The sequence below is a fragment of the Heliangelus exortis genome, chromosome 1 (assembly GCF_036169615.1).
Source record: "Heliangelus exortis chromosome 1, bHelExo1.hap1, whole genome shotgun sequence".
Classification (NCBI taxonomy): domain Eukaryota; kingdom Metazoa; phylum Chordata; class Aves; order Apodiformes; family Trochilidae; genus Heliangelus; species Heliangelus exortis.
The window spans coordinates 197,511,512-197,534,986 of record NC_092422.1 but is presented as its reverse complement, the minus strand read 5'-3'; the positions used below and the strand labels follow the sequence as shown (position 1 = coordinate 197,534,986).

The following is a 23,475-nucleotide window of genomic DNA, read 5'->3' as shown; positions in this document are numbered from 1 at the left end:
ATGGCAGGGGGGTTGGAATGAGCTGAGCTTTCAGTTCTCTTCCAACCCAAACCATTCCAGGATTCTGTTTCTTGGGCAGGGAGGGAGGGAGGGAGAAATTGTTTGGGGTGAGGGTGCTGAGCCCCTGGGTGCCCAGGTTGCCCCCAGAAGCTGTGGCTGCCCCATCCCTGGAGGGGTTGAAGGTTGGATGGGGCTTGGAGCCCCCTGGGCTGGGGGAGGGGTCCCTGACCATGGCAGGGGGGGCACTGGGGGGGATTTAAGGTCCCTCCCAACCCAAACCATTCTGTGATTCCATGATCAAGCAGGAACTTCTCTTCAGAAGTCTGCCTGTTCCAGCACATGGTGATTCCCAAAATCATGCAGGAAGCTGTGCATCAGGAGAGGGAAACCTGGAAATTTGCTCCTGAGAAAGGCTTTACCTTGGGAGGACTGAGCAGCAGCTGGTGGAAATCCTTTAGCCTTGGTTCAATACCATGTAAGATGCTGCTATTGACAGTGTAAGACCTTTCAAATCCCTGAGTGTATGAGTCCATCAGTCCTTCCACTCTGCAAATAAGGAAAGCACAACAGTTAGGATTTAACAAAATCTTAAAAGAGTCCCCATTCCCACTGTCCATCTTGGTCATTTCCTGTTGAAAAATAGCTACGAGTATTAAAAATAAGAATGTTCAGCTACAATCTTTACTTAACCACACTATATATTAATGTATCATTTGCAAGATGATATTCACATCCTCAGTCTGGGAATGAGCTGAGTGGGAAGGCAGACAATAAGCTGTTTGCAGAGCTGACAAATGACTGAAGTGCTTCCTGGCTTTTTAAACCTCTCAAACATTTGAAAAGCAAATTAAATCAGCAAGAGTTACCTATAAACATTTGTTTAAACCTGTAGCCTTCTACAAGTCCTTAAAAAGAGGCACGTAAATATACTAGCAGTTGAAAGCCCTGAGCAGGCATGTAGCTGTGCTCAGAGTCCTACCTCTGTGTTGGTAAGCAGTGAATTACAATTATTATTAGCCCTCTCCAACAGCAAAGTCTGACACTGGAGCAAAAGGAATGCTTTCACTCCAGTACTGAAATGTCATTCCAGGAATGGGCTTGATGGGAGCCCCCTAAGCCTCCAAAAACCTTCAGAGATCCTGGGCCCAAGACACAGCTGATGAATTAGTATCTGAACTTTTTAGTTTTAACTCTGCACAACTTTCTGACTGGCAACCTGTGTGCCCAGTGCCCTCTCCTGTCCTGCTCTCCAGTTCCTCTTTCAGTCTCCCATTATCTCTTTCACCCTTCCCTCTTCTGTCCTCTTTCAAAAAAGGAGGATCTCAGTATCTCCCTTCCTCCTCAGAACCTTATTCTGCCTTTTTCACTCTCCTCTATCTCCATAAAAAGAAATAAAAGATGGATATAACTTAAAAAAAAAAAAAAAAGTTATATATCTATGCACAGCCCATCACCCAGCTGAGGCACAAAGCCCAGATTCCTCCCCACTCTGCTCTAAGATCTCGGATGGTGCAGAGAGGACTTTTCTGGTTCCCCCCTGGTACAACTGCCAGGGGCTGGTACAGCCCTGCAAACACCTTTTCTGGTCCTCATTGCTGGACAGCACTTGACACCAGGCACAAAAAATTCCCTTTTTTCCCCAGCTGTCCTGGAGCAGTGGGTGCAGACTCACCCGGAGCGCCGGGATTCCAGCAGTGTCAGAAGAACCTGGGTTCCATTCACAATGCAGTTTTCAGTCTGTTCTCCATCAAACATGTTCTTCAGGAGCTGCTCCACACACTCCTGCCTGTTGACCAACACACACACATCACCAGTGTAACAACTGCGTGTCCCTGGTAGCTGCTTCAATCACAAAATGGCCACTTCTGGGGAAAAAAGGCTGTGATTTGTCTTTTTGAGCAGGAATCAAGCCCTTCCCCTCTGCTCTGACAGGAGAAGAATGGTTCTGGCCCAGGTTTCTCAACTTGCTTCCATGTCACTAAGGCAAGACCTGGTTACAGACACCTTGACTCCAAACCAAGATGTTTTTCTCCTTATCAACAGGATATACCTCTTAATTACAGACTGGCAGCCAAGCCAAGTGTTACCCACAATGAAGCCTGAAATAATCCACTAGGCCTGCAGCTGAAAGACACTAAACAGGGCAAGTTGATCCTTATCACTGCCCACTGGCAGCAGATGATCCAGGACCTGGAAACAGAGGCCAACAAATCAAGCTGTAAAGGACAAGCACAGTTTTAGCAGCCTCAGCTCCCATCCCTGGAACTATCTCCATCAATTCCCCATCTCCTCGAGCCCTCAAACTGGGCTAAGCAGCCTTCCAAGCACTGACAGATTTGGGGCCAGGTGGAGGCATCCCCAGGTGAAGAGCTGCAGCCTGCTGGGCTTGGAATAAACCAGGACACTGGTTCTTTCCAGCACTGAGGATGATTTGGACGTGGCCTTGGAGCTGGATAATGAGCTCAGGTCACCTTCCTCTCCTCTCTCCACTGCTTGCCCTGCTGGATAACAACAGCCAGGAGGAAAGCAGGGCTCAGGCTGGCACTGCTGCTCAGCCACAGCTTCCCCTGCAGCCGTGCCCACCTCTGCCTCAGGTCCTTTCCTCCTAATTCTGTGGATTTTACTGACAGGTCTCCAAACCCCACTACTCAGCAAGTGCCTTTCCAGGCTTGCTGAGCCACACGTCCAGCTGAAATCAGTGTCACTCAAGCTCACGGTCCAATTTTTACAATTTTCTAACATTTGGAGGAAAAAACCTCTCATTTACATTTGCATAAAATGAGATTAAAATGTAATACACAACCCAACATGAATAATGCATGAGAGAAAATTATTTTAGTAAGTAGCATCTAAATAGAGTCCATCAGCACAAGCACAAGAGGCAGAGTCAAGAGAAAGAAATAACAATTTACTGTGATTAAAGAGCCAACAGTTATTGAAAATCTAAATTTGATATTTATTCCATAACCCTGATCACAGTCCCTTTTTGCTGCACGAGCTGATCATTAATTCATGATTCATAGATTTAAAAAAAATAAGTTATCCAAAGATGAAAAAAGGTTACCAGCAATGCTCAGGAAAATTGGCCAAGAAAAATAATGAGCTGTGACCTTCAGCAGAAAGGTAAGGCATGCAAGAAAATCAGATTTTCTAAAGTGTCTTTTCTCCCAAGCAGTGAAGTGGTATCATGACTTTTAGAAATGCCTTTTGGAAGTGCAGAAACCTTCTCATTTACCTCCTGGAAGCTCCAGGTAGTGTTTGTTACACAGAGAGCCCAGGGCAGTGAGGGGATCTGGGAGGGAGTGAAGGGACAGGGAGAAGCCAAAACCCCTCTGAACCAAACCTCAAACTGCAGCTCTGGCCAATTCCTTCTTTAGCCAAGGAAATGTGCTCCAGTTCTGCCAGTGGTGTCGGAGCCTCTCACACAGACCATGGGCAGCAACCTCCTGCCCCATGCACAGAAGAGCTCCACATCCCCTCCAAAACTACTGAGAAACTCTAAAACTGGCAGAAAACCCTAAAATTACCTAAAGAGTCTGGAAGTATCATGCTCTCCATGGCCCAACACATCTCCCAGCCCCAGCTGAAGCTCCTGAGCTTCCCAGGTGGAATGACCCAGCTGGAATCCCAGCCCAGGCTGGCAGAGGTTGGGGAGGTGCTGAAGGCTCCAGGGGATCCCATCTGCACTGAGATCCCAAACTTGTGCTGTTCATCACAAAATATTACAAGAGGGCCTGGGACAGGAGGTGAGAGCTGCCCCACTGCTGCAGGCATTGAAACAGCAGCTCTTCCTTCCAGGGCAGAATTCCATGTCAGCCCTGGGGAAGATCCAGGGCCTGAAGGGGCTCCAGGAAAGCTGGGGAGGGACTTGGGACAAGGGCCTGGAGGGATGGGACCCTCCGAGGGGGAAGGGTTTCCAGCTGGGAGAGGGGAGATGGAGAGGAGATCTTGGGCAGGGAGGGAGGGAGGGAGGGAGAAATTGTTTGGGGTGAGGGTGCTGAGCCCCTGGGTGCCCAGGTTGCCCCCAGAAGCTGTGGCTGCCCCATCCCTGGAGGGGTTGAAGGTTGGATGGGGCTTGGAGCCCCCTGGGCTGGGGGAGGGGTCCCTGCATTGTCCCCTTGGGACTGGAGGAGCTTTAAGGTCCCCTCCAACCCAAACCCTTCCAGGATCCCATGCTCATTAAGTCAAGGAGCATTAATTAGGGTTCCCTCATCCCTGGAAGCTTTCATGGACACCTTGGGTGGGTTTGGAGCCCCCTGGGCTGGGGGAGGGGTCCCTGCCCATGGCAGGGGGGGCACTGGGGGGGGATTTATGGTCCCTCCAACCCAACCCATTCTGTGCTTCAACGATCCCAGACCCTGAGCACATCTGCAGGGACCTCAGCTCCTCAGCTCCTTTCATGTCCTGCTCCCCCCAGCACCCATCAGCTCCTGTCCCAGAGGTGCCCCCACCCCAATATTCACCAAGAGGAACCAGAGCAAGGTGCAGCCCTGCCACAGGGACTGAGAAAGCTCTGGGTCAACAAAAATATCCAGAAGAGGAATTTTAAGCCCTGGTTACAGACACTGCATTATTCATTGCAAGCCTCTGGTTTCAAAATGGCTCCTTCAGGCCTGGAAGAGCCTTTTTTTGTTTTAATCTCATGGAAATGCAGGAAATTGTTTTAGGTTTGAAGCAAATACAGATGTGTTAAACATGTTAACAGGAGTAAATTAAAACTCAGTTATAAGGAGCAAAGAAACAAAGCCTGGGGAAGAGACCAAACTTGAAAAATCAACATTTTGTGGCACACAACTCATACTTAACATTAGTTGGGAGTTAACCCCTAATAAAGTATTTTTTGAATGTGCAAGTTTCTCATCAATTTTTTCCCTTGGTAATACAACAGAGTAGCTCTGGATTTAAAAAACCAAACCAACAAAACCAGGAACAACAATAAACCCAACAACAACACTAAAAATTTCAACAAGACTTTTCAATTAAAAATTGGATTTTGACATTAAATTTTAAAAAATTCTTCAAAGTTTCACTGAAGCTTCCTGGACACACAGCAGGCACTTTCTGGAAAGAAGTGCTGAGCACTGCTAGCTGGGACCCCAGGCATCCTTACATCCTTTTTTTTTCCAGAGAACACCCTCTATCTCTGGATATAACTGAATCCCCCTGAAATACTGCAAATGCTCTTTTTGCCAGCTGTACCCTGGTACCATTTCATGTCACCTTCACAACAGTCAGCCCAAACACTCAGGAACCACAACAGCTTTTTTTCTTTTCCCAGCCCAACTCTCAGGCCTGATAAAACCCAAAGACCTCTCCCTTTGGAGATCTTCCCTGTGGAGCTGACACAATCATGAAGGTTGGAAAGGATCTCTGAGACCCTCAGCTCCAACCACCAGCATGTCCTGGGGGCACCAGGAGAAGGGTGTCCAGCAGATCCAGGGAGGTTCTGCTCCTCCTCCTCCTCCTCCTCTGCCCTGCCCTGGGGAGACCACTCCTGGAATCCTGGCTCCAGTTTGGGGCTCCCCAGTTGAGGAGAGACTGGGATCTACTGGAGAGAGGCCAAGGGAGAGCTGGGAGGGTGAGGAAGGGACTTGAGCATCTCTGCTGGGAAGAAAGAGTGAGAGCCCTGGGGCTGTTGAGGCTGGAGAAGAGAAGGCTGAGAGGGGATCTGCTGAATGTCCATCAAGAGCTGAGGGGTGGGGGGCAAGAGGAAGGGGACAATCTCTTTCTGGGGGTGCCCAGGCCAAGGGAGAATGGGTTGGAGCTGGAACATGGGAAGTTCCACCTCAACATGAGGATAAACTTTTGCCTGTGAGGCTGAGGGAGCCCTGACCCAGGCTGCCCAGAGAGGTGCTGGAGTCTCCTTCTCTGGAGCCTTTCCAAACCCTCCTGGATGTGTTCCCGTGTGGGCTGCCCTGCAGGGGGGATCCTGCTGGGGCAGGGGGGTTGCACTGGGGGATCCCCAGAGCTCCCTTCCCACCCCCCTGACACTCAGTGATCCCAGAAGTGTTTATTTTCACCCTTCAGAGGACAAAGTGTCACTTCTCAAGGGACAGGTCACATCATCCCACAAGGCTCAGGTGAAGCTTTTGCAGGTGCCCAGAGCAGCACCTTCACAGTGCATTTAGGATCTAAAAGAAGCAAAGAGCTGTTACTGAGCCTGCTCAAAACAACTGAAAACCACACTCCAGACATCCTAACAATCTCTTTGAAACAATTCCTTCTCCAGCTCACACCAACCACCAGCTGTTGTGTTCCAAGGGATTTTAACCTGGGCAGACTGATGGAAATCTTGATGTTTTAACCCACACTCCCCAGAGCACGGATCAGATGTCAGCATCTCCTGGCTGCATTTTAATGCCCCAACTTCTCCAGAGCTCCCTTCCCACCCCTGGCACTCTGTGATTCTGTGAATTCTCACCATCCAGCCACAAAGCTCCTGAACCACCAGGGAGGGCTAGGGAGACATTTAGAGTGTGCATGGTTCTTTCTTTCAGGGTTTAACCAAAGCTGGAGAATAAAAGCAGGGAGATGAATCCTTCAGCCCAAGGAACAGGCAGACAGTGCCAGGGGAGATGTTTCAGGCAGTGTCCCTGCATCACTTCACCTCTGTGGCAGTGCAGAGAGCCCGAGGTTCAGCTGGGTCAGGAACTCCTCAGCTGAGATCTGAGCCCAGCTTGGCAGAGGACAGCAGTGTGCCAGGAGAGCTCAGCAAGGGCTGGGAGGACAATGCCCCCCACAAGACAAAGCACAGGGGGACATGTGAGATGCTGTGGAGAGAAACTCCTCCTGGTGGCACTGCATTTTCTTCCCCATTTTGATCAAGCTGGTGATGTGAAACCTGTCCACATGGAGCAACCCCATCAGGGAGCAGCAGCCACAGCTTGGGCCAACCCTGCCTGAAGCCCTGCACCTGGAGTCACACCTGGCACCAAGGAACAGGGGCAAGCCAGGAATTTTAAGACTTTTTTTATGAGCTTTTCCTCCACCACAGCAGTTCCCTTTCCTCCAGCTTCTCTGGGAGTGCTTCAACACAGCCCCTGGTACTGCCTGGCTGTGAGCTCTGGGGATCACCAACCCCCATCTCCTGCTTCACCCAGAGCCCCAGAGATCTGAGGCATTTCAGTGATGCTTAAAAAATGATATTGAATGATTGGCACGAATGAGAAGAGTTAAGCAAAAGACAACTGATGGCATAGTCTGTGTCTCTAGAGAGCAATCAGGAGGTGAGGACCTCAGGAGCAGTTTGCAGCAGTTCTCTGGGAAGGACTTACGATTCCAGTGCTGTGAGAAGTGGATCAGGCTCAGGTATATCCTGGAGTTGATTGCTCTGGTCTCTGCTCAGTCTGATGATATCACACAGGGTCTGGGAAGCATTGGATTGCCTCTGTAACAACACCACAGAGCACACATCAGGGCTGAGGCCTCAGCTGGGCTCCTTCTGCCTGTCAGACACTTTAACAGTGCTGGGAATGCAAGAAGCTGAGTAAATCAGGATTTTTCACAACACAGAGCCACCGTGCTCCAGTTTATTCATCTGTTAAATATAGCACTGATGCAAATCATTAGAAGCATTAATGGGATTTAAAACCAAAGAGCAGGTCTTCCTGAACTTAGCAACTGAATGCAGTTAGAGACTGCAGAAAGTGAGGTTTCTTTTTTTAATCCTCCAGTGTGTTAACTTGCACATTTCAAAGGCAAGTATTTCATTCTTCATGCTCACTACTCAGGAGGTTCCCTGAATAAAGAAAAACAAATGACTTGATAAAACCCTTTACAATTTAATTACTATGTATTAAAGGGTTTTTAAGCAGTGTTTAGATAAATGAATTGTCTGACTGCCTGTCAATCAAAGACTCACGGGAGCTTTGGAACATGGAAGATCCTACACCCTAATTCAGCATCCACCTGTAACAGCTCAGGGGAGGATACACAAATCAGCTCCTTGCTTCCCTTTTCTTTCTCTCAGAAGGGCAATTTTTGCTGTGATGAGTTGAGGGAATCAAATTGTCAGCATTAACACTGTACCAAAAGAATCCTGTGCCATCCAGTTTGCTTTGCTGCTGGCACCCATGGGGATCTGAGATCAAACACCCCAATCCCAGCCAAAATAAGCTCCCTGGGCTCTTCTGCTCAGCATCTGGGACAGCACTCAGCAGCCAAATAGGAAATACTAGTGTAGGGAACTGAAATCCAGACCTAGAGCTTGTGGCTCAGGTGTTTTGTAAAAATTATTGGGGAAAAAAAAAAGAAAGACAAATTTATTGTATAATTTATTACTCAGTGATCCTCCCGTGGGCTCAGAGAACTGCATCTTGCAGGTTTTGTAACAGAATACCTACTGATTTATGGCCTAAAAAGAACTGAAAGTTTCAGCAAGCTGGTAATTAAAGGTTTTCAACATCCTGTTTCAAACAGCAGATTCTTACTCCAAACCAAGTTAGCTGCCACTGACTGCAGATCCCAAGATGAACTGATGCAGCAGCAGAATGAACTCAGAGAATCCTTTTGGCAAAAGGAGCCAAAACCAAATTAAAAATACAACAAAACATTTCAGTGTTGAGCTTGGCAACCAGAGGATGGGATGTCCATCCACACAGATCATCTCCTTCCATGAGTCACCCAGGTATGAGGAGAGATTCTCCTGGGCCTCACAGGACCTGCTACCCACAGAGACAAAACTTGCTCTTGTCATACTCACGTCCTCATCTTGGCTTGAATGGATCAGTTCCACAAGTCTCTGAATGATCTTTGCTTCATTAAGCCACTGGAGGGAAAGGAAGGGGAAAGATAATCCTGGTTTGATACCACAGAACTGAAACCAAGAGGATCTTCAGGAAGCCTTGCACAACACAAGGCTTGTCAGGAGGGGAAAGCCCTTTCCTTCTCTTTCACAACCCAAGCCACAGGCAGTTTAACAATCCCCCCAGGCAGAGAGATGCATCAGTACCTACACCCTGCCCAGGGACCTGAAAACCCAAATACCTTTGGAAAACATGGAACACGTCAGCCCAACACCATCTGATCTAAAGCAGCATCAGCATAAATTACCAACGTGTCCTCCTCCTGCCATTTCCCACTCTCAATCTTACCACTGTTTACACCAAATGACTTCCCAGGCTTTGAGGTGACCCAGCAGTGATGCTGTTACACCTCAGGAGACTTTGCAAGCCATCCCTTTATCTCCCTGTCCTGCCCCCTGCAAACCTCACCAGCAAACACTGCCTCCCTGCACCTCCCTTCCCACCTTCAGCTCCACAATCACCCTCTCATTCCCACCCACCTTCACTCAGAGTTCTGTGGTCTCCATCCCAGACAAGTGGCTGATGTCTGGCATCAATCAAACTCATCAGTCAAACTCATGCATCCTCACTTGGTTTGGTAATGACTGACCAAACAGTAATTAAAAGGAAAATGCCTCTGGAGGTTTCTGCAATGCTGTGATACCTTCATCACTCTGCAGATGACTCATGGAGAAAATGAACAGTCTCCTGCCCTCCACTTCTTTATAAGAAGCTCTGTGCATATCTTCTCCCTCAAATGCTCATTTTTTGGTTATCTATTCACATGACTTCAGCTACAATCCTCACGTTGATTCTTTAGCAGCTCAGCTCAACAACTGCCCACAGGTCTCCTCCTCTCCTCTGAGATGCCATGGGGACCCTTGTCTATGTCTGACTTAAAACAAAACTTCCTGATCACTATTTCAGTGATTTTTCCAATGACAAACACTACTGTTGTCCTATCAAGTTGTCTCCTTCCTGGTGTCCCTTATTACTGCAGAAATAGCAGCACTGTCCAAAACTCCTCCCAGCACACAGCTGGAAACCAAGCGTTTCATTCAAGACCAGATTTTCAGATCTGATTTCTGCAATTTCTTCCTCATGATATCCAGCTTATAAATTCACAGAACTGGGCTCCTGAGACAACTTCCCTCCCCAGTCTCTCCACCAACCCACACGTCTCAGGTTCTTCCACTGGTTTCTGGTTTCCCAGCAGCAACATTAAACTCCTGAACCCCCAAGAGCATCTGAGCAGAGCTGATCCCTGCTCTGCCACAGCACATCAGCCTTCCACCTTCACTAACAAAGCCATAACCCATTCCCTCCTGGATCTTTCCTGCTTTGGCAGGATATCTCCAGAGGTCCCTTCCAACCCCTGACATTCTGTGATTCCTTCAGTCCACACAGAGCTTTTCTCAGCCCTTCCTCACCTCCTCCCCTGCTGCTGACAGCCCAGGTAGCTGTCACTGGCAAGTCACCAAAACAGCTTCATCAAGATTAATGAAATTCTCCTCGTTTTTATCTTCTAAAAAGCAGCTGCTCAGACCTCTCCATTATGCCTGCTGGCAGCCTGTGACAATCAAATTACCCCTCTTCTGCTCTGCTCTTCTCTGTGGTGTGTTTGCATGTCCCATTTCACAGCACCCAGGAGCCCACATCCTGCCTGCACTCCCTGGGCATTCCCACAGCATTAACTAATTGCACAAGTTCAATTAAGAAGAAAACAAAACACAGCCTGCAAAATTTTACCTGCAAGTTCCCTTTCTTCCAATAATAACCTAGGGAGCAGGGGGTGTTTCAGCCTGCTTGCTGCTCCCTGCACTCAGGGTATTTTCTTCCCCTGGCAGAGTGCAGAAGTCAAATCCCAGCCCTCCAACTCAAGTTGAAACTCTTGGTTTCAACTCAATTCTACATCAACACCCTCCCCAAGCCCCACATGGGATAAATTCATGAGGACTGGGAGTCACAGAGGCTCAGGGATGAGCAGGTTTGCTCTTCTTGCCCTGACTGCCATAACAACAGACTCTGGGGGAGATGGGTGGCCCCAGAAACTGAAGAGAGGGAAACATGAGAAGGTTCCCTACCCATGGCAGGTGGCTGGAACTAGGTGATCTCTACAGTCCCAACCTAAACCATGAGATGAATCCATGAGCATCCATTTGAACACAGGAATTACTCACCCTGGGATCCAGGGGGACATGGAAAATGAAATTCAAAAGTAAAAGAAAAGCCCAACTGAAAGAATCTTTGCAGATCAGAAGAGCAACACCACAGTTTGGGGAATTCAGAAGCCTCTAATGAAGCTGGGAGATGTCAGTTCCTCTGTCCTGAGGCTGCTCTTGAAGAGATGGACCTTGGCACTCAGAGGGAAAGGAAAACTCTGCAGCTGCCTGCTTGAGGGAACACCATGACCCTGTGACCCTTGCAGGCTGGAGACAGGAGTGTTGCCCTCAGCACCTCCTGGACTGTTATGCAGGAAAAGAAACCTGTGGGATGCAGGGGCAGTGAGGAGGAGGAGGTGCTTGGTGCAGCAGCTGTTTGTGGTCTGTGACCAAACCAGGCTCTGGTTTGGTGCCTCCTGCTCAGGGAGCATTGGGCTGGGGAGCACCTGGGCCCCCCAAACAAGTGGGACATGGCAAACTGGTCCAGACCAACTGGGATCTGGCAGTTCATGAGGCAGTGGGCACGGAGAGGGGGCAGGGAGATGGTGCTGGAGGCTGCAAAGGTCTGCAGGAGCAGTGCATGAGGACATGGGTCCCACCACCAGTACATCTGAGCCCCCACCTGGAGGTCCTGAGAGAGGCCCCAGGCTCAGGGAGTGCCTGGTGCTTTGTTTGGGGCAGATAATGTCCCCCACCCCCAGCAGATGGCTGGGCTGCCAGTGATAGGAGTCAGGGGTGGAGAGGAGGAGACAACAGAGTATTATGTTCTGGGTGAACTGAACTGCAACAGGATCTTTAGTTTTCAAAGACTATGGAAACCTTACTGTGGCTTTGCAGGATCTGAAGGGGCTACAAGAAGGCTGGTGATGGACTTTTTAGGGACAATGGTTTCAAAATAGAGGAGGGGAGATTTAGATTAGATATTAGGAAGAAGTTCTTGTCCATGAGGGTGGTGAGACACTGGCACAGGTTGCTCAGAGAGGTGGTGGGAGCCCCATCCATCCCTGGAAGTTTTTAAAGCCAGGCTGGAAGGGGCTCTGAGGAACCTGAGCTGGTGGGAAGGGTCCCTGCCCATGGCAGGGGGGTTGGAACTGGATGAGCTTAAAGGCCCCTTCCAATCCTGAAAATTCTATGATTGTATGTAACAGAGTTTTCTGGACCCTATTTCTGCATGAAAGAAGGAAGAGCAGAGCCTACCCAGGAATCAGAGGGTGGAGGCTTCCAAGGCAGAAGTGGCTGGAAGGTGACAACATGTGAGAAGCCCTTTCACCACCAGATGTGCACTTACAGAACAGGCAGGATGGCTCAGGGGCAACAAGCAAGGAGGTTTCCTGCAGGGAGTCACCTGAGCCTGAAACCCCCCTCTGGAAGCAGAGGCAGCTGATGAGTGTGGCTGGAGATTCCTTCCTGTGGGGAAGCAAGAAGCCCCTCACCTCCCAGATCTGCCATTCTGGTAAGGCAGGAGTAGCCTGACAGGAAGGGGTTAAGACACAACCCACCCCAAGCTGCTGTTAATGGAAGGTTGGTATTTGGAAACCTGGATATTTGGAAGTTTCCTGGATGGAAGCCATCCATCTAGGGAAAACACTGCTCAGTTCAAACACTGTTTCAGCATCAGAATTAAAAGTAATTGCATTTATCCCAGTCCCAGTACTGCAGCATCTCCATGGCCTCACCAGCACTGAGCAATCACCCCTGGGGCCACCCTTGGACCATCATGGCTTGGATGTGGCTGGACCTCCTGTGCCAGGCTGCTTTCTCTGGCACTGACAGCTCCATCATCACCATCAGTCCCTCTCCTGAAGGCTCCTTCCCTGGTACAGATATTTGATGTCAAACCAATTGGATTCCTGACTTTCCTGTCAAAAAATGAAGACTTCCCTTCATGGCTGAGTGCCCATACAAGTCTCTAAGGATGGACTGGTGCCTGTATTTCTTTCCTTCTCTGTAACAGCATCTTACAGAGCTGCACCAGAAGGCTGAGAGGAGGAACAGAGCACTGATTATCAGCTATCTTGAGGCTCTGCAGAGGGAGGAAATGGATGAGAGGAAATGGTCTGAAGTTGTGCCAAGGGATGTTTAAATCTGGTATCAGGAAAAAATTCTTTACTAAAAGGGTGGTTGGGCACTGGCACAGCCTGCCCAGGGCAGTGGTGGAGTTCAAAGAATAAGCAGATGTGACACTTTGGGGCCTGGTTTAGTTGGCATGGTGGTTGGACTTAAGGACCTTGGAGGTCTTTTCCAACCTTAACAATTCTGTAACATTTGCCTGCTCAGCTCTGGTGTGGTCAGAGCCCCAACACAGAAGATTCAGACACCAAAGTCTGCCCCCCATGAATCCTGGTGTGGGCTCCAGTGCCTGGAGCAGAGTTTTCTGTGGGGCATGCTGCTCTCCTGGCTTACTGAGAGGGAGCTCAAGGAGGTTTTTTCCCTCCAGCCCTCCACATCTGCCCACTGAAGGGGGAATGAGGCAGCCTCACCCAGACTGGCTATGAAGGGAGAAAAACTTGTCCTACCTGTAAAGCAAACTGAGCATCTCAATGAGATATTTTACAAGGCTGCTGCCTATTAAAGAGGAAGGGAAAGGAGGAGCCACCTGGTCTCAGCTCCAAAACCCACATACCTGGTGAGGAACTGAACAAATCACTGTCCCCAGTGACCAGTCTAAAATTCTGACCACTGGAAAGATCACGAATTGCCTTTGTCAGAGTTCTACAGCAAAACCAGCTGCAGTAAATCGTGGTTGCTATATGGAAAAAAGAGTTAAAAATCTTTTACAGCCAGGGACTGAACCCAACTTGCTCTGCCCTGCAAGCCACAGACAGGCTGAAGCACCCCCAGTCACCCATGTGCAGGCCCTAACACCAATAGTTTTCAGGAGAGTGGATCTGCTCATAGCAAATAACCAAAAGAATTCCCTCAAATCTTTAAGACTGAAAGAAACACCCCCCCTGATTCCCAAGGCTGTGAAGGACAGGAGGAGGTTCTCACATTCAGCACTTCCTGCCGGAGCGTGGCGGGCTCCACGCAGCTGATCAGACGAAGCAGCAGGTCCATCATTGCTGATGTATCTATATGCTTTAGCACCAGGCTAATAAATTTCTCTTTTTTCCTTAAAAATGCAATCACCTAAAAAGAAAAGTGTCATCATCAGTTGCTAGAACAAGACACAGACAGGACACACCTTCTCCTTCTTGCCTCAACCAACCAGTCCTGAAGCAACGCAGCTCCTGGGCTGAGAAATCCTCCAGACAACAAGGGGAGAAAATTATGCTCTTGTTTCAAGGCAATCCTAAACCAAATCTTTTTGGGTATCTTTTCTGTCCTCTCTGCCACAAAGAAACCCAATCCCACAGATAAAAAAGAGCATGAAGATGCTGGTGATGCTGGAGAACCTTTCATTCCACCAAGGCTCTCTGACAGCCCCCACGTAAAATATGGATTTTGAACTGGGACACGTGTTCCTAACCCAGTGCTCAGCTCCTGTTTGCAGCACCCCTTTTAGAGGCAGGAGACAGAGGCACTGTTAATTTCATGGGATGATTCTGGGCAGTGACCAAGGGATGCATCCCTGTGCCTCACAACAAAAAATAAAGGCTTAGCTGGGGCACAGGAATATCCCAGCGCTGGAGATCTGAAACTCAGACTGGGTGGAGGTGTTTAAACGAGCCAGCAACTCAACTGAGGAGCCCAAAGAACTTTTCAAAGCCCACATTTCAACTCCAGCCTTCAGGAGCAGAGCCAGCTAGTTTCCAGCTCTAAGAACCCAAGGAGATGAGGAGGGCAGGGTTGATGCTGCCACCCGACAGCCGGCGCAGCGGATTCAGTGGTGCTCAGAGCAGGACAAAGCTCATCACTACCTGTTCCGTTTTCCTGGCAATGAGATTCCCAATAGTCTTACTGAAGAAACTGGCAAGCAAAGGGTTCAGAGGAGGCTCGTGATCCAGGAAGTCATAGAGGATGTTGAGCAGAGTCTCATCCCCTCCCAGCTTGTCGTTGATCTGCGGCACGTCGGAGGTCAGCAGTTCACAGGCTGTGTTTGGGTATCTGGAAGGACAGAACCAGAGCAACTAAAAGTGAAATGAAAACTCTCAAGAAAATCTTCCCGTGTTACAGTTATAAACTGAAGAGGGGAACTGTCCTTCCTGGAGACAGGGAGGAAAAAAAGAAACACATGAGAGACAGAGGTTACCCCATTCATGGCACATTTTGAGAAGCACTACTGCCTGCAGCACTTCATCTGGGGCTTTAACCACTGCTTTGTGCAGCTCAGCTGCCTCCAAACTGCAGTCACTTCTGATCTGTGAAAGCTTCACCAGCTGAAATGCTTCATCAGTTTCAATACACTTAAAATCCCTTAAAATCTCTCAATTTGAATCCATCTGCACAATTAAAAGCAACCCCCAAACTGAAGGCTGCTGTGAGGAATGCACACTGAGCAGCTCTCTGTCATCTCCCTGGAAAATCATTCCTTCCACTACTGGAGCTGAATTTAAAATCAGCATCTTTTTTAAAAAAGGAAAAAAAAAAAATCACAAGGACTAGAATTTAGAGAGAAATCTGCTAACAAACAAGCATACACTATGTACAAGCAACCAATTCACAGCCAATCTTTTGAACTTCTGCTTTTCAGTGATGTCTGTAAAATTAACTTGTTTTTTCAGAAAATATTACTGTGCCTGGTTTAGGTAACTCTGCACACTTAAATCAGAATATGAAATTTTATTTGACAGCTAATGAAATCCTTTCTTTTTCCCCTGACCCTGTTTCTTGCTCTTCCAGGTGGTGCTTTTAGAAATAGGTCAAGTTTATGATCAGAAAATGTAATAACATGTTTATAATTAGGTTTAGAATCAGACAAAGTGTCAACTCAAAAAAAATGCTTTTGGACTGCTGGTTTTGCTTAAAGACTGAAGTTTATTTGGGTTGAAATCCTCTCCTAAAAGCCACCTGTACTTCCAGCTCCATGGTCCTGTTCACCACTGGTTCATGATGCAGCAGGGGTTGTCCTGCACACTGCTACACCACCAAAATCCACACAGCTATTTTTTTCTTTTTTTAAAAGCTCACGTCAGCATTTTATCTTTAAGTGTCTAAATGCCATATTCTCCTGGCTTAAGAGAACTCAAAAAAAGCCCCAGCCAGCCTGAGGCTGAGGTTACTGCAGTCACCCACAGCAGCTCAGCCTAACACTGAACTTTAACATCATTTTCACTGTTTTGATGAGATTTCTGACCCTAGGGTCAAAGGGCAGCTGGACTTTATTTTTAACCAGGATTTACTTTTGCCCTGCTAATTGTATAAAGGCTCAGAGGGGATGTGCTGGAGCAGTTTGGTGCCTGTTATCCACCTTTCCTGAAGTACTTCTGATTTCTTACCAGGTGAAACAGACTAAACCCCAAACCTCTCCTTTACAGTCTGAGCATTTTCTCTCTGTAATGGTTATAATTTTTTTTCCAAAAGCAAAACAGAAATTAACTGTGTTTTAACATCAGCCAAGAAAATTAACAACAACCCTGAAAAAACCCCAGAATGCCCTTGCTGCCAATCCACACCTAAGGAGTGCATTCCCTTTTCAAATAAAAACTGTGCCAAACCCAGCCCATCTCCCCTTCCAGTGATCAAGGTCTCCCACTTCTTGTACCTTTAGACACAAACCCATCCCAAGGCCAATCCAAACCAGTCCTGCAGCCATGGAGCAGCACAGCTTCTGCAGAACCACAGCATCACTTGGGATGAAAAGCCCTTTGGGGTCATGGAGTCCAACATTCCCCCACCCCATGTCCCTCATCCCCACATCCCCAGGCTCTGAAACCCCCCCAGGGATGGTGGGGTCTCCAGCCCTGGGACAATGCTCGACCACTTCTAGCAAATAAATTGTACCTAATCCCCAGTCTAGATAGTTAGGATGAAACAATACTTCAACATGCACCAAGATTTTTTTCCAAGCTTGAACTACAAAGGAAAAAACCACCCAGCAAAGAGTGGTGGGAACTGCTGGGTCCCTCTCACATCTCCTTGGCATTGCAGAACCAGCAGGGAGTGGATTTGCTTTATTGCTGCTTGGCCACAGAACAAACACCCTAAATCCTTCTGCCTCTCAGCTCAGAACTTCTGCATCATCACTTTCCTACATCCCTAACCCAGTTCCCCTCTGACACTCACCAACCAGTGCAGAACCTGGAGCTGGACCTGGCCCTTTTCTCTCTCCTCCATTTCTTTTCTTTACCAGTTACTGCCTGAAGACAGAACCCTTCTGGTACCCCCCACAGAGCCTTTGCATTCCCCTGAGAGAACAGACCCCACCTGAGACACCTGAGACCCCACCTGCGACCCCACAAACATCTTTACTGGATTTGCTGCCATGCTCCTTTCTGCCCTGGCTCACCCAACACACCCACAGAGGGCTCCATATTCCCACAGGTTCAGACAATTCCTGGGTTCTCTTTAGCAAACTGCATCCCAAAATCACAATTTCCTTTTATCCATATCTGGACACAACTTCCTTCTGTGAGGGTGTATTTTTATCTGTAATGAACTATCTGCTTTTTAACCAAGCCAGTGTCCTACACTAGGATTTAAAAAAGAAAATCTTTAAATCTTTGTAATACAGGTTCAGGTTCTGCCTTTACCACGAGCCCCTAAAATGTTTCCAGGCCAGTTGGGAGCTTCCCACCCATTCAGAGCACCCTGCACTCCCTTCCCAGCCTCCTGGCACCTTGGAGCTGCATTCCCAGGAGGCAGCTGCTGTTCATCATCCTCCTGCTCCCAGGAGGCTGGGAAGGTTCCTGCTACAAGGGACTTCACAACAGGGAGGTTTCCCAGAGCCCCAGGGCTGCACCAAGAGTTCCTACTCCTTTTTCTGGCTCCCTGCAAAGGTGTTCAGCACCCTCAGAACACAATCCCTGGGCCTCCCCAGACACAGACCCTGCCAGGGGGCACACGAGACCACTCTGTGACACCCCTCCTGCTCCCACAGCCCTCAGGGCCCTCACACTCAGACCTCGAACCTCACCCTTCCCACCAGGGCTCAGCACCCCAACGCTGGGGTCCCACACCCCAGTGCTGGGATCCCACACCCCAATGCTGGGGTGGTCCCACACCCCAGTGCTGGGATCCCACACCCCAATGCTGGGATCCCACACCCCAATGCTGGGGTGGTCCCACACCCCAGTGCTGGGGTCCCACACCCCAATGCTGGGATCCCACACCCCAATGCTGGGGTGGTCCCACACCCCCACACCCCAATGCTGGGGTCCCACACCCCAACGCTGGGATCCCACACCCCAACGCTGGGGTGGTCCCACACCCCCACACCCCAATGCTGGGGTCCCACACCCCAATGCTGGGATCCCACACCCCAATACTGGGGTTTCAAATGCCAATGCTGGGGTCCCACATCCAAGTGCTGGGGTCCCACACCCCAACGCTGGGGTCCCACACCCCAATGCTGGGGTCCCACACCCCAACGCTGGGGTCCCACACCCCAATGCTGGGATCCCACACCCCAATGCTGGGGTCCCACACCCCAACTCTCTCCACACTCAGCTCTCCATCCCCCAGCCCTCTCCTCTCCTCTGCCTTCCCAAGCAGCTCAACCCCCATCACCAAGGGGGCTCAGGGGGTTCCTGAGGCACCCTGGAACATCCCCACGTTCCTCCTGGACACACAGCCCAGGTCCTGCAGGCCATGGCCTCCTCTGAGTCCCTCAGCTCCTCCTCCCCTTCCCTGGTTTCACACCCTGGGCCTGCCCAGGGATTTGCTGTCCTCCTCCTGGCACTTTCCCTGCTGAACTTCATGACCTTCCATCTCCTGAGGGTTCAGGAATAAAACACTTTGATGGTTCCATTTCCACAGCACGCATCCTTCAGAGCTGCCAGGCCTTCCAAACCTATCAAGTTTCTCCCCTGTTCCACTTTAAAAACTTCCATAACCTTTTCTTAAGGGCCAAAAATTTGATTCTATTTGGATTTAGACAGAGTCGGCTCTTCCTGCTCAGCCTTTTTTTATTCCAAAAGCTCTCCCAGTTTCTAATAAGCTTGAACACTTTCTCCTCTCCAGTGCCTCATCATGCCTTGGAAATGCTTCTCAGCTTGGGCTACCTATGGTACTGGAGCATTAAAAAAACCCCAAAATTTTTATAAAGACCAGATTTAAAAGATTTTAAAACTACTTTATAAAAATTTCTATGATTATTTTCCTCCTCTGCTCTGCTCTGGGGAGCCCCCCCTGGGGTAAAGCTGTGTCCAGCTCTGGGGTCCCCAGCAGCAGAAGGACACGGAGCTGTTGGAGCCAGTGCAGAGGAGGCCCTGGAGCTGCTGGGAGGGCTGGAGCAGCTCTGCTCTGGAGCCAGGCTGAGAGAGTTGGGGGTGTTGAGGCTGGAGAAGAGAAGGGTCCCATGGGGAGACCTTAGAGCACCTTCCAGTGCCTGAAGGGGCTCCAGGAAAGCTGGGGAGGGACTTGGGACAAGGGCCTGGAGGGATGGGACCCTGCGAGGGGGAAGGGTTTGCAGCTGGGAGAGGGGAGATGGAGAGGAGATCTTGGGCAGGGAGGGAGGGAGGGAGGGAGAAATTGTTTGGGGTGAGGGTGCTGAGCTTTAGAACCAGGTTGCCCAGGAAAAGAGTCTCTGCCCCATCCCTGGCAGTGTTCAAAGCCAGGTTGGATGGGGCTTGGAGCAATCTGGGAGGGAGGTGTCCCTGCCCATGGCAGGGGGGTTGGAATCAGCTGAGCTTTCAGTTCTCTTCCAACCCAAACCATTCCAGGATTCTGTTTCTTGGGCAGGGAGGGAGGGAGGGAGAAATTGTTTGGGGTGAGGGTGCTGAGCCCCTGGGTGCCCAGGTTGCCCCCAGAAGCTGTGGCTGCCCCATTCCTGGAGGGGTTGAAGGTTGGATGGGGCTTGGAGCCCCCTGGGCTGGGGGAGGGGTCCCTGCATTGTCCCCTTGGCACTGGAGGAGCTTTAAGGTCCCCTCCAACCCAAACCCTTCCAGGATTCCATGCTCGTTAAGTCAAGGAGCATTAATTAGGGTTCCCTCATCCCTGGAAGCTTTCATGGACACCTTGGGTGGGTTTGGAGCCCCCTGGGCTGGGGGAGGGGTCCCTGCCCATGGCAGGGGGGGCACTGGGGGGGCTTTAAGGTCCCTTCCAGCCAAACCCCCCCATGATTCTGTGCCCAGCAGGTCACTTTGCAGGTCTCACTGCCATCACTCACTTCCCTCTCTGGGCTGTACAAGCAGACTTCCCAGCACCACCCCAGCTCTTCCAGCAGGGATGTTATGGACCAGCTTTAGAAAAGAGAGAGAGCTGGGAATGAGACACAAGCCTTGCCAGGACAGGGCACCACAGCCTCAGGGCTTGACCTCTCCCCACCAGTCTCAACCTCATCTCCCCACCAGTCCCTCCTCACCAGCCTGGCCCTGACCTGCTCCAGACTCCACGCTGCCTCCAGAAGCTGGAGAAAAGGATTTTCATCCTGCAGGTGGAACTCCAACCCCTGCCAGAGAACACTCTGGTGCTGAGCTTCCCCTTTCACTGTGGTTTGTACAAAGGATTTCATTTCTTCAGATATTCTGCTTGCCCCAGCTTTTCCTTACCCTCACCTTGCTGTGGTATTGGGGAAGCCTTGATGATCTTGAAGGTCTTTTCCAACCAGAACAATTCTATGATCTGTGTGGTTTCCACTTCCACCACACAGGATTAGAGATGTAGAACATCTCCCAGCAGAACAGGACCCCAAATCCCATGAACTGAAGCAGCAGAGTTCCCTGCAGCCACCTGCACACCCCAGGAACTTCTACTGGTACTGAGACCATGGAACCAGAGAGTGTCAGGGGGGTGGGAAGGGAGCTCTGGGGATCCCCCAGGGCAACCCCCCTGCCCCAGCAGGATCCCCCCTGCAGGGCAGCCCACACAGGAACACATCCAGGGGGGTTTGGAAAGGCTCCAGAGAAGGAGACTCCAGCACCTCTCTGGGCAGCCTGGGTCAGGGCTCCCTCAGCCTCACAGGCAAAAGTTTCTCCTCGTGTTGAGGTGGAACTTCCCATGTTCCAGCTGCAACCCATTCTCCCTTGGCCTGGGCACCCCTGAACAGAGACTGTGCCCTTCCTCTTGCCCCCCAGCCCCAGATTAATAAGATCTCCATAAATCCCCCATCCCCTTCTCAGGCAAAGCACCCCCAGGTTGCAGCACAGGACCACAGCTCAGCACTCCTCTCCTCTGCTCATTACTGCTCAGCACCAGGGAAAGTGTTGTCCATCTGCTCCCATCTGATATTTAGGAGCTGAGTTTCCCAGGGGAGCTGTGGAACCCTACAGATGAAGGGCAACTGCAAAGCCAACTGCTGAGCTGGGACTCCTGATCTAACCCAGGGAATGCAGAAAGCCCCAGGGCTGCTCCTGAGCCACATCCCTGCTTCCAGCCTGCACAAAATCTGCATTTCCAGGACAGCAGTGTAAAACAAACACTCCTGGCTCCTCCCCTAATTCAGCTTTTATAGCAGAAGCAGCCAGGCAGAATTCCAAGTCACCACCTCAGGTAATTCTTGGCATTCACTGACCTGGAACCAGTCACCTAAGGTGAGCAGCCCTCTCCCCTGGTGAAGATCCTACACAACCCCACCTCTGCTTCTGGGGTTTCATGCAGCAGCAGCAAAACCCAAACCTGACCCATGCACACACCAACAACCTTGCCTGTATTTAGTTACACACACAGCAACATTTTATTTTTACATAAACTTAACCAAGAAAAACAAACTTCCCAAATCCAAATTGTAAATATTTTCAAGTCTACATTTTGTTTAAAATGTATAAACACCACTTGCCAGGAGAACCAAAGACATCTAGAGAGACGAGAAAGGCTCTTGGCAGCACTGAGCCCTCTCCCTTCCTACCAGCAGGTTCTGCATATGCAGCACACTGAAAACATCACCTTTTTTCTCCAGTACTTGCTCTTATGGGCTTGACTACTGAAAAGCAATCAAGTTCAAAAATTTGTAACTTGGAAGAGAATACTCATGGCTTGCAGTTTTGACAAAGGTATGAGAGATGCTTTTGAGATTACTCTGCTTGCAAAGTTTTGAACACAGAGATCTATGAAATTTTTGTTCAGGCAAACTCGATGTTAAATCCTTAAAAAAAAACCTTCTGAAAACTCAGTACAAACAACCAAATGCTACGAAACCTCTCCCAGCAGCCAAAAGCCCTTCTCTCCCAGGACTGAAGAGGTGACCCCCATCTCCCAGCAGAGCATTTCCCAGCTCAGCTCTCTTTGATCAGGACAGGAAGCAAACACCTACTTGAAGCGAACCTTCTCGTCCATGTCCAGGGGGGGCTCATGGGTGATGAGGGTGACCAGCTCCTCCATGCAGTGCTGCTGGCAGAGGAAGTCCAGCAGCTTCCTGTTCTGAGCCTTGCACTCCTGTAAGATGTCATCTTCATCCATCAGCTCCTGCAGTGTCACATCTTCCTTGTCCAGCAGCTTGTCCACGTGCGACGTCGTGTTCAAATCAAACTTCCAGAACATGGTGATGGGACAGAACTATCTGGAACACAAAGAGAAGGTGAGGAACATGAGCTCATCTTCCTGCTCCCCTGGATCTCCTTCCTCTCATGGCAACGCCAGCCAACCTTTCCACACCAGAAAACCAAGGGGACTTTGCTGGCAGCTGCAGACACACCAGACACGTGAAGTCATCTGTAAATCACAGAAACTCTTCTGAGGATGAAAGGTGAGGGAACCCACACCACTGCACTATGAACACTTTGTGTTACAGGGATTAGGCTTGGGTTTTGAAATTATTATTTTGTATTTGCTCATCAGCTATTATTGCAACAACTGATGATTTGCATAGGCTGAAGAAAAGCCTCCAATATATACACAACAGCAAGAGAAAAGCATTAAACTTAATTGGAATGCATTTAAAAACCCCACTACTGGACACTGAGTGGAAACAAGAACAAACTTTGAGCTGAGTTGCTAATAATCATAAAACCACAGAATTACAGAAGGTTGGAAAAGACCTCTAAGGCCATCAAGTCCACCCATCAACCCAACACCACCGTGCCCAAAACCCACGTCCCAAAGTGCTTCACCTACATGGGTTCTGAAACCCCCCCAGGGGTGATGGGGACTCCAGCCCTGCCCTGGGCAGCCTGGGCCAGGCCCTGACAACCCTTTCCAGGGAGAAATTCTTCCCCAGCTCCAACCTAAACCTCCCCTGGCACCACTTGAGTTGGGCCAAAAGTTCCTCTTGTCCCATCCCTTGTTCCTTGGGAGCAGAGCCCGACCCCCCCTGGCTCCAACCTCCTCTCAGGGGGTTGCAGAGAGCCAGAAGGTCTCCCCTCAGCCTCCTCTGCTCCAGGATCAACACCCCCAGGGCCCTCAGCTGCTCCTCACAACTTCTCCAGACCTTCTCCTTGCTCTCCAGCCCCTTCCCCAGCTCCATTCCCCTCTCTGGACACTCTCCAGCCCCTCAATCTCCTTCTGCTCCTGAGGGGCCCAGAACTGACCCCAGGATTGGGGGTGCAGCCTCAGCA

General features: G+C 49.8%; 1 protein-coding gene across 4 annotated transcripts in view; it reads right to left on the bottom strand.

Annotated features, from left to right (window-relative positions):
* Window positions 1–23,475, bottom strand: part of PPP6R2 (protein phosphatase 6 regulatory subunit 2) — a 97,698-nt gene that overhangs the window by 31,852 nt on the left and 42,371 nt on the right. For 3 of the 4 annotated variants that reach the window (XM_071734281.1, XM_071734278.1, XM_071734279.1), the window contains exons 3-9: window positions 22,236–22,481; window positions 14,806–14,992; window positions 13,937–14,074; window positions 8,702–8,767; window positions 7,275–7,387; window positions 1,673–1,786; window positions 420–546 (exon numbers count right to left, since the gene is read on the bottom strand). In XM_071734281.1, the coding sequence (XP_071590382.1) occupies window positions 420–546; window positions 1,673–1,786; window positions 7,275–7,387; window positions 8,702–8,767; window positions 13,937–14,074; window positions 14,806–14,992; window positions 22,236–22,462 (972 nt within the window). In that variant the 5' untranslated portion in view covers window positions 22,463–22,481. The remainder of the gene's footprint in view (window positions 1–419; window positions 547–1,672; window positions 1,787–7,274; window positions 7,388–8,701; window positions 8,768–13,936; window positions 14,075–14,805; window positions 14,993–22,235; window positions 22,482–23,475) is intronic. The other variant, XM_071734280.1, reaches the window with a different exon arrangement.